The following is a 10,274-nucleotide window of genomic DNA, read 5'->3' on the forward strand; positions in this document are numbered from 1 at the left end:
ACGCAAGGGGCTGTTCAATGAAAAGAGCGACCTTTCAAAGAATTATCGATTCATCCGAGTTCCCGAGAGGAGGGAAGCTCCGGTGCATTGCTAAAAATAGGATTTGTTTTTGCGAGAAAATTCAAGGCCCGAATGGCCGGAGGGGGAGATCTGGGTTGACAATTGCGGCCATTCTTGTCCGGCAGACTGGAAAAGATGGGACCCTAGTAGCCCAAAATATTTATCCTATATTTTCTATATATTTAACGAATATCGTACATTTTGTAAATATTTACCAGACATTTGAAATATTTGCAAAAAGTTTACTTTAGAATATTGTCTCTAGTAATTTTCTTACTTCACGACTATTATCGGNATATATTATTGAGACTAAATATGTCATTGTGATTTTCAAGAAATATTTTAAATATCTTCGAATGAAATCTACAAGAAGTCTTCAAATAATCTGTCGCTTGTGATACTTTGCAAAGATTACAAAGAAATATTTAAAAATTATTCTATGCTACTAGGGGAGTAAAGAAAAATCCCGAGGGCCAAAGTTTCGCGCGCGCGATTTAAAACTACCCAAGATTTCCCCCCTAGATCGCTTGCCCTTTCGTTTCTAAAAGAATGAATTTCTTTTTAATCATGCCTACCTCGATCATTTTCCCCGTTTGGATAATCGAAACTTTATCGAGCCCATCCTGTGACGTTAAATCGAATGTGCGCGATTGGACGGTTTCTCGTTTTATATTTAAAGGGAAAATAGAGCGCAGCCTGCCCGACTAAGCGGAGCCAATAATAAACGCGCACCCCACTACACGTGGATTTACGGGATTGCCGATGGATGGAAATTTTCGGAAGTTATTTGACAGTTCGAGGGACCGACAGTGCCCGACCCGATGCGTTTGGTGTCACCCTCTTCGCGGCCATTCGATAAAAAATGAGGAAAAAAAAAAGAGAGAGAGTGATCGTCGAATTCAATCGACCTGGGTCGTGGCGACCATTTTGTGACTTTAATGATTCATCATCGAGGTGACAATGAGTGCGGATGGAATTAATCATTACCCTATGGATAAAATTGCGGGGGATCGATTAATGATAAATGTTTTGTGATTGCAAATTACGGAGACGAATTTAATCGAGCAATGGACCCGACGTGGAAATCTCGTCGGATGTTACTGCGCCTCGGTAGTACAGTGGCCCGACGTGAAAATAAATTCTCGGGGACATTGTTAGCCGAAATTTAGGTGGAAAAAATGGGTTACTTGACAAACTCTTTACCTCTAGCTCAATGATCGGCGGAAACGCGGCCTCTGTCGTCATTCCTATATAATAAACTGTGCGCTAAGTTTGACGGACTTTATGTATACGTGTGCACTCTATGATCTATACTGAAGACGTGGATCCCCACGTGTATTTATAGAAATTTGTATTATTTCAAAGAGCCCCGCCGCCAAGCGCATTTATTTCCCGTCTCCCGAGGGAACCCGAAAATTCGGATTTCGGGAAAGTTCAGGCTCTTTGATTTGTCTCCACATTATGTCTTCAGTTTCCTTTTAATGTTTCATTTTCTTGCAGATACTCGGGGCGGTACCTGATAACGCGGATCGAGCCAGGATAAGGATTCTGTTAGAAAATCTTTAAAGCAGACGTCAGCCAAAATGTGGCAAGAAAAAAATGGCGAAAACCCCAAAGCTGCGGTTAGTCTGCAAAATTATTTCCTTATAATTGTTAAGGATATTCTCTTTCTGTACTTTCCTCCCTAGACTTTATGCGATATTTAAGATTATTTAAGAATCAGCTTTTCAACTGTGCTCGTTTTCTTTCAGGAGCTTCAAATGTTATTGAAAGACGCGGCAGACGCTTTTACATCAAGACAATACAATTTAACAGTGCTTAAATACAGAGCGGCGCTTGATCACATTTTGGAAAGTAATATAAATGTAAGTATTGTGGAAAAGTTCCGTCTTTTATTTGGTTAACTAAAAAATCCACCTACGATTAATGAAATCTTATAATCGCTTTGTTTGTAGAACCAGTGCGTTGATGTCGACGCTAACATTATACAGTATCTATTGTCGATCGCTTTGTTAAAGTCTGATAATCTGGAAGACTTTATGGAGGCTATACAGATTCTTAACAATTTGGAGAAATCCATCGGGCCCAGTTTTCCAGCTGTATATTATGCACTGGGAAAAGCGTATTGCGAGTTGTTCCGGTAATTGCGTTGTGTACCTTAATGTTAAAACTACTCTATTTACAAGTACACGCGCCATGTTTTAACCTTTACACGAATCGATAATACATTTCCCCGGGAAAGTCCTTTTTAAGTGGATCTCGTCGATTTTTCTCTTTTAGAATCGCTCGTTGTTTAAGGGAATTTATTTGTTCATAAAAATTAGCAGTTATGTATGAGCTCGGATATCAAGTGAAATGGATTTTTTTGGTCGGCAGTAAAATTGTTCCGTTAACGAGCGATTCACCTCGATGTTAAATTCCTGTGTTGGACAAATTGGAACATTTTTTTATATTTTTCTGTAGGTTTGAATTAGCACGCGATGTGATCAGGAAAGGCTTTGCTTCTTTAAGCAAAGACGCAAAACTCGAAGAACATTACATTCCAGGAACTGACCTTATCCTGCCCGAAACTGAAAGAATCGAATTAATGGTGCCCAATACATAATATATCCTTTATGCTTCCAAATTAACGTATACTGTGCTATCATACTCCACCTTCTTAATTTTCTCCTCATTTCTCTCGCAATTGATAGTTAAAACTGTCATACATTCGTGCCTTTTTTACCGTTTACCTTGTTTGCAGATTAAATTAATTAGATTAAACGACAAGTGCTCTGGATGGCGACAGCCGGATGCAGTATGTAGGTTCGATCAATGTTTAGATTATTCTAACCATTTCGCCCCCAGTCAACATATATTTTTCAGGTAATCTTATCTATATAATGTATTTACAAAGAAGGGATTTCTTTTTCTAAACAATATTTTCATTTTTTCCCCCAGGGATCCAGCGTTCACTGGACTAGTAGAAATCAATTGCAACAATACTCTTTATCCCTGCATTATAAAATATCATCGATCTTGCTGGGAACTGAAAAAAGAACATTTGACGCCGGATAAAAAATTATCCGATGAGGTGATAAATAATTGTACATTTATTATGAGTATATTTGCATAGTTGCTTTAACGAGTTCTCATTTCCATAGGAGTTTTTAGGCCACCTTTGTGTTACTCCAAACTGTAAGAACGATAATGGCGAGAATAGCACAATTATTAAAATAAAAATAACAGGAAAGGATGGAAATATTGAAGCTGTTTATGAAACACCTATTCCGGTGTCGATACGAACGGATCAGCAAATTACATCGAAAGGAGCAATTAAAAAAAAGGTAATTCAGGGCATCCTATTGACTGGACATTTTTATAAATCATTATTTTTATCGGCAATAAAAATTGTTTATCGGAAGTGTATATTATTGCAATATTTTTCAGAGCGTGAATAATGACTCAAACTCGCTATCTAAATGTGATCTCCAAAATACGTCGGAAAACCAGAACGATGCCGCTAATAACTTGTAGGTCAATGTACACAATTAACTGTTCAATGTATAAAAACTGACTTTCCACTCAGCACAACTTATCATTTACAGAACAGAAAATCAGATGAAACTCCAAAAATTGATCGAGCTTCGAAAAAATAATTTTGGGATACCCAAGGAGAACGATGTAAGATTTATAAGTTCATCGGGTATGTTTGACTGTCGTTTAATAATATGTCGATTCAATTTTTAGTGGAGACCAGATCAAAGGATGTATGGTAACAACCGAAAGTTGGAATCGCTTAACAGATGTAAAAGTCCATGCTTTGAGGATGGTAATCCGGAGACAAGTAATTTGAGATCGATGATATTTACGTAAGTCCATAAGATTCCGTAGTATATGAAAGTTTCATTATTAAAAAATGAAGTATTGCCATAAAGTATTACTCCATGTCGTAATTAATTTCAGTTTACTCTATAACCACATAAGAATCGCTGGTTCGATAAAGAAAGAGGAGCTGTTAAAGATGTGGAAAGACACTAGAAGTCTGGTTGATAAAAGCGACAGTATTTTCGACAATACAACGGGTAAAATTTAATATTAGATAATCGTTATAAAACTTAAACATTTTCCCATGTAATTCTTCCTTAATTTCCAGATATTGCTGAATTTTTGCTGCAATCGCCAAGGATCTCGTGCATTGGCGATTATTTCTGCATTCCGGAGGAGATTCCGGAAGCGTATAATTCGGCAAAACGAGACATTGTTGGTTGTCTCGAATATTTAACCAAAAATCAAATAGACCCTGGGGAAATCGACATACAAGGTAAGATACCTTATCGAAGTGGTCACTTGTAAAATTTCTAATATTTTGCAAATTATAGACGACGATATCTTCAACCAAATAATTAGTGATACAGGATGTAACAAATCTGTAAAAGTGGAGAAGATCCAGGAAGATGCTGCTTTCTTATCAGATTCACCAAGTGAAGCTTTATGGGTACCGGTGGAAATTAGAGCCAAAGAAATATTTAATAGTAACGTTGGCTTTACTAATAATAACATGTTTTTTTTTTATTACAGAAGAAGTACCTAAACCTAGAATCGGTGCATAGCAACGTCAATGCCTTGGATAACAAGGAACAAAATAATGTTATCTTTAGTGCAGGCAATAGCAATATTAATAAAGTTCAGGTGGATTCCAATCCTAAAGAATCAGATAGAAGAATCTTGATAAGAATTGCTCCTCTGGAGAAGCTTTTGAAGGACTCTGGAGGATTCCAAAAAAACGACGCAGGTTTTCAAAACCAATCGAAAATTAGTTATAAACAGCCTAATGTGTATAAGAAATTCAAGCATCAACAACCCTTCGATAAATACTTGGTTTGTTTCACGTTACTTAAAAATTACGCTAATACTCTGCTGTTAACGAATTGCAATTTGTTGAACAGTGGCAAATTATAGAAATGAATTTTCTTTTTTATGGATTTTCAGAAGTATAAGTCAAGGAGTCGAGGTGGTTTAAAAAAAAATAAAGTGCCGCAGGTGCTTCTTCAAGTGCCGATCGATGCTTTGATGGCAAATCTTAAGGTGAATCCCACGATATCCGAAACGGATTACAACGACCTCAAAAGGAAATACCGCGAGTTGGAATCGGAGATGGAAATTTTAAAGAAGAAAAATATGGATATGGAGAGTAAAGTGAAAGAATTGATGGCAGAAAAAGTGGCTATAACGCAATCCTTCGAACGTGAACGTAACAATTTAAAACAGGAAAATCTAACGCTTGCTTTCAATTTAAAAAAAGAAGCATCAGTCAGATCGGAGTGAGTTATTTGAATATTACGATGTTCTTATATATATATATCATAACGACACATATGATAAACATTTTGCGTACAAAGCTATTGTAATAGTAATACTGGTTTTACAGACTTGTACAAAGTGATTTTTTAAACGTCAAAAAGAGATGGTTCAAGCAGTTTTTAAATACCCTGTACGTTGCCGAAGAAAACCACATAAATACGTAAGCATCACAGTTGGTTTAATCTCTTAATCTTTTCAATTAACCAGTATCTCATGTTCCAGAAAATTGGATCAAAGTCGGGTCACCCTGGACGCTCTAAATAAAGTAATGTATTTGGTAGAAAGTAACACGCCTTATCGTATAAGCACGGATAGTGATAGGTGGCAGAAATTGATGGACCATTTTCAAACGTTGTCGGCACAGCTTCAGGTAAGATAGTTTCAAACATCCTTAGTCTACATTATTTCTACATATATAACGTAACGCATTTGCATATTGACCATTGAATTACGACTTTTCATACTCAGGAAAAGTATGCAAAATATTTGAGCTTCTTGGAACAGAAGCAATTTCTAGAAGTAGTGGAAGACATTCATCTGGGTTTCGGCGTGATGCCATTGTTGCCTAACTCTCACTTACTCCATGTTATACAAGAAGGTTTTCACTCGTACTTCATGCATTATGGAAGGGCACAGAAAGTGAACGATATGCAACCGTATATATACCAACCGACCCAATGTCCATTGCCGTCTCCACAACTTCCGCTAACTTCGGAACCTCTACTATCTTTGCAACCTCCATTACCTCCTCAACCTCCACATTCACCACCACCTCCACCATTAAAAAACCCATACATGTCCCAGTACAATGTAACGTGTGAAACCTCTGCACCGCAATATCCAGTAACGCAAGGAATGCAGAAAAATGGTTCTTATCAAATACCTCAACAAAATCATGCAAGAGCCACAGAAGAAGTACCTGTAACGCAGATTCCTGTACCACAGCAAACGATTGAAAATGCATCCTATAAAGTACCTGGAAAAGCATCTATCCCGACAGCCATTAATCAAAAAGGTTCTCTGCAGAGTACATCCAAACAAAATGTCAACGCAACGGCAAGAAATTCCTTGGAAAATGGTATAAATCAAGAATACTTATGTACTAAGAAGTGACACGTGCATTGAATATTTTTAGGTGATTTCCCGTAATGCAGATTATGTCATTTTTGGTTAATAAATTTTGTTTCTTTGAACAGTTGCATTTGTGATCCCTTTAAGTGGATATAACTGATATATATTATTTCGTGCTCCATGCAGTTCCTGAGACCCTGCTTTTCAGCATCACTGTTTTACACGGACATAACATATATTGGGTGGATAATTATTTCTCTAACAATATATTTATCTCCAGATGCTCGTGACATGAAAACTGTTTCAGAACTGAATGGTCGCGACAAACACGTAGCCGATAGTAGCTCGTCAAAAACTGTGCCAACAGAGAAAACGAACAACAATAGCAAGAAATTTCCGGACAAACAATATACACATTGTGCAGAAAATTCAAGTAGTATCGATGCGAAACAAATGGAAAAGATTGTGTTTCCAAAGGATGCCTTGGAAGAGCATATCAAGTAATTTATCATAATTTTAAATAATGAAATTGTTCGTTAATAACTGCTAGATTCATTGTTTTCGTGATTTCAGGGGAGTCACGTTGAAAAAGAATGAAAAGTCTAATCTGAATAAAGTAATAGCGAAGCTTCGACGGAAATATGTTGGCATGGTAGAGTACGTTTAATTTTTGTTTTATTTACCAGTGAAGATGTCAAATGTTTGATCATAGCAATGTTTAAAATAATATAACTGATATATCTTTAAAAGGTTTAATATTTCAATTCACGAATTTGTTCACGACAGTGAATTTGATGCATAATGTAAAGAACGTTTACGGTTTAAAGGATTATTTTGACAATATATTTTTATTATGAACATTAGGCCGAAGCTGTTAAAGGCAGTAGACTACGTCCGTAAGATGCATGGAAATTCATTATCTGGATTGTATATAGAACAGATTATCAAGGAAGTGGACATTTATATCCTGAAGCACCAAGAAGAACGTAAGTTAACATAATAGTCTTGAAAAAAAAAAAAAGAAACTTGTTCCACCTATCAGATTAGTTCAAGCGATTGCATTAGGCGCTTGTTTCTTTCTTCAAAATGTCGAACTGTATTTCAGTAAATCATTTCGGTTGGTCTGCTATCGCAATTCCTTTTCTCCCTGAAAAATTCAATATCGAATTAGTCGTTAATATTACTTTATTTCGTTTTCAGTAAATTCCGTTCACGCAGCCCCTCAAGCTACTAGCCAGAATGCCAACATTAAAGAGAAAAAGACTTGGAAGCCTATATATACCGACACGTGGAAAAAAGAGAGCATTGAAACGGAATGCAGCATTTGCATGGAACCCATGAGTACTAATTCTAGAAGTAAACGCGTATGCACTTTGCAATGCCAACACGCGTTTCATACAAAGGTAAATGAGTAATAAAAACAACATTTTTCTTTCATTACTGCTTCACTTCATTTATTATTGCTCTTACTAAATTGATTATTTCATGTATTCCAATGACTATAACTCTTATTTATTCCAAAATCGGTTTTGGTATAAATAAGTATATGTATAAGTTGTTTGAGTGTCGAAATTGTATAATGTATTCGAGATTAATTTTTCGTCCGTGGTGACATTGCTTTCAGTGCATTAAAGGGTGGTTTAATCTGAACTCGTCGTGCCCAACTTGTCGAAAGTATTGCACTTTAGACGAAGAATTCCCACCATTATGCTAACTCTACCGACAACTCTACTAACAAAAAAATAGCTTGGATCCTTTTCTACGTCTACCTCTTAGAATTAAGAAATAGTGCATAAACAACCAGAGCTAGTTAGCTCGATAGTATAAAAAACTTAGGAGTAACCGAATTTGTATCTCTTGTTATATCTTTTTTATTTTATTGTTACAATCGAAGAAGATTTTATTAATTACTTTTATGGGTACTAGAACTACTTTTTCTTTTTTTCATGACTTTATAAGCGGCATACATGAGTTCTGCGAACTGAGGGTAAAGATTCCTAGTTATTTGATTTGATGTTGGAGATTGTACATGAAACCGATAGTATCAACGGGAAAATTGATAAAGTTCGTAATTTTTATACTACATTTTCTACTTCTACTAAAAAAAAAAAGCATACTGAAATGTACACTTTTAACAATCTTTGTCAGTGTGTCCCGTATTACGAGGTATAACTATGAAATACTTAAGAGGAGTAACGAATGCGCTCCCGTGATCGCAATTCTTCCCGGAAACAAAAATAGCACTTCGTAGAAGTATGTAGAACGTATTAGCAGGAAAATCTTCCTCCCGAGTCTTGTGGCTCGATGTCGTGGCGTTTCTCTTTAAAAAATATATACAAGGAAAACTACCGTTCCCACAGGAAAGTCCACTTATAATACCATTTGGCTAAATATAGATTTTGTTACTGTTCTTAGATATCATTATCCCTCTATACCCCGTGAACCATTTTTCTATCATCATTTTCTAGAAAAAAAAAAATCATCGCTTAAACAATCCCTCGCCTACCGAAGAGTGGATCATGCGACGTTCTGTCGCCATCTTGCTTTTCTCCTACGGTGAGTAGGAACGTAAAAAACTGATTCCTTCAAACTTCCCTCGATTGGATTCACTTATTTCTTACCACAGAAATGATCCTTTAAGATAGAACCTTAATTTGCTTTTAAGGCGAAGTGAAACCCCCCTCAAATCAGTCTATTCGAATAAGACACTTTTTCTAAGGGTATTGGAACGAATTGGTCTTGGAAAAATTAGATATCGATCGAAATATAAGACCATTTCGACGCCATTTTGGATCTAGTCTGGGCTAAGTTAAAAGATTTCTTTCCGTGTGGTTCCGTACGGTACGGTTTTAATTAATTTCACCTTAATTATTAAACTCACCTTATGGACGGTGAAACAAATAATGAAAAGCTGAACCTATAATCAAACATTACATAACTGCAATGTATTTTGTGCGATTGCTATGAATTGTAAAACGTGACGAAAAAAATTGGCGTAAAAAAACCGTACCCACCCTTCCCTTCATTCAGAATTTGATCTTGCGACACGTACGTTATACCTGACGTCACACCGACTACGTCAAGCTATGTGTTGGGTATCTCCTTCCATCCAGGTTTTATGTGTTCCCTACGGAATATTCATAATTATTGTATGAATTTCCGAGCTTATAAAAATTCTATCTACAGTATAACTTAACTCTCGAGCACCCACGTTGTCATTTTGCCTGCATCATTTGCGGATTAAATAAATGAGGTAAGTGAAGGGTAAAGTCAAAAAGGGCGCTACGAGTGTTCTTCCCTTACCATCAAATGCGAGCAGCGTTGGTAAGCGTAGGTAAGCCACGACCGTCAACTGCGCATGGTATTACCATCACGAGTACGTGAGCCGCCAGCGGCGAATGGTAGATGGCACCGCCATCGGAAGTGCGCAAGTCCCTACCAGAAATTCGTTTCGCCGCCCTTGGAGCCAAAAATCGGTGAAAGCTAACGCACGGAACCAGAGGGCAGCACAGGATGCGATCGCACGATCCTGCTCGTAAGCAATTTCCCAACTCATCTCTGTTATATACAGAGATGAGTTGGGAGATTGCTCACGGAAGGGATCGTGCGATCGCATCCTGTGCTGCCCTCTGGTTTCGTACGTTAGCTTTCACCGTTTTTTGCCCCCAAGGGCGGCACAACGAATTTCTGATATTGAACTCGCGCACTCGCGATAACGGTACCATCTACCAGTGACCGTTGGCGGCTCACGTACTCGTGACGGTAATACCATGCGGCAGTTGACGGTGGTGCCTTACCTA

At 37.2% G+C, this 10,274-nt stretch overlaps 1 protein-coding gene across 5 annotated transcripts in view; it reads left to right on the forward strand.

The window, feature by feature from the left end:
• The window catches only part of LOC105702570, a 33,703-nt gene extending 24,881 nt beyond the window's left edge, over window positions 1-8,822 (forward strand). For 2 of the 5 annotated variants that reach the window (XM_012430224.1, XM_012430226.1), the window contains exons 2-24: window positions 1,561-1,682; window positions 1,812-1,925; window positions 2,016-2,200; window positions 2,524-2,650; window positions 2,804-2,925; window positions 3,001-3,133; window positions 3,204-3,386; window positions 3,490-3,572; window positions 3,648-3,723; window positions 3,790-3,911; window positions 4,006-4,124; window positions 4,196-4,363; window positions 4,422-4,537; window positions 4,621-4,920; window positions 5,032-5,363; window positions 5,471-5,563; window positions 5,626-5,773; window positions 5,872-6,481; window positions 6,782-6,974; window positions 7,048-7,131; window positions 7,339-7,460; window positions 7,675-7,877; window positions 8,099-8,822. In XM_012430224.1, the coding sequence (XP_012285647.1) occupies window positions 1,644-1,682; window positions 1,812-1,925; window positions 2,016-2,200; window positions 2,524-2,650; window positions 2,804-2,925; window positions 3,001-3,133; window positions 3,204-3,386; window positions 3,490-3,572; window positions 3,648-3,723; window positions 3,790-3,911; window positions 4,006-4,124; window positions 4,196-4,363; window positions 4,422-4,537; window positions 4,621-4,920; window positions 5,032-5,363; window positions 5,471-5,563; window positions 5,626-5,773; window positions 5,872-6,481; window positions 6,782-6,974; window positions 7,048-7,131; window positions 7,339-7,460; window positions 7,675-7,877; window positions 8,099-8,188 (3,762 nt within the window). In that variant the 5' untranslated portion in view covers window positions 1,561-1,643 and the 3' untranslated portion in view covers window positions 8,189-8,822. Of the gene's footprint in view, window positions 1-1,138; window positions 1,171-1,236; window positions 1,322-1,560; window positions 1,683-1,811; window positions 1,926-2,015; window positions 2,201-2,523; window positions 2,651-2,803; window positions 2,926-3,000; window positions 3,134-3,203; window positions 3,387-3,489; window positions 3,573-3,647; window positions 3,724-3,789; window positions 3,912-4,005; window positions 4,125-4,195; window positions 4,364-4,421; window positions 4,538-4,620; window positions 4,921-5,031; window positions 5,364-5,470; window positions 5,564-5,625; window positions 5,774-5,871; window positions 6,597-6,781; window positions 6,975-7,047; window positions 7,132-7,338; window positions 7,461-7,674; window positions 7,878-8,098 lie in introns of those variants that run through there. The other 3 variants (XM_012430227.1, XM_012430228.1, XM_012430229.2) reach the window with 3 other exon arrangements.
• Window positions 8,823-10,274: the final 1,452 nt, after the last annotated feature.

Source organism: Orussus abietinus, unplaced genomic scaffold (genome assembly GCF_000612105.2).
Source record: "Orussus abietinus isolate OABI.00-Male unplaced genomic scaffold, Oabi_2.0 scaffold318, whole genome shotgun sequence".
NCBI classification, from domain to species: domain Eukaryota; kingdom Metazoa; phylum Arthropoda; class Insecta; order Hymenoptera; family Orussidae; genus Orussus; species Orussus abietinus.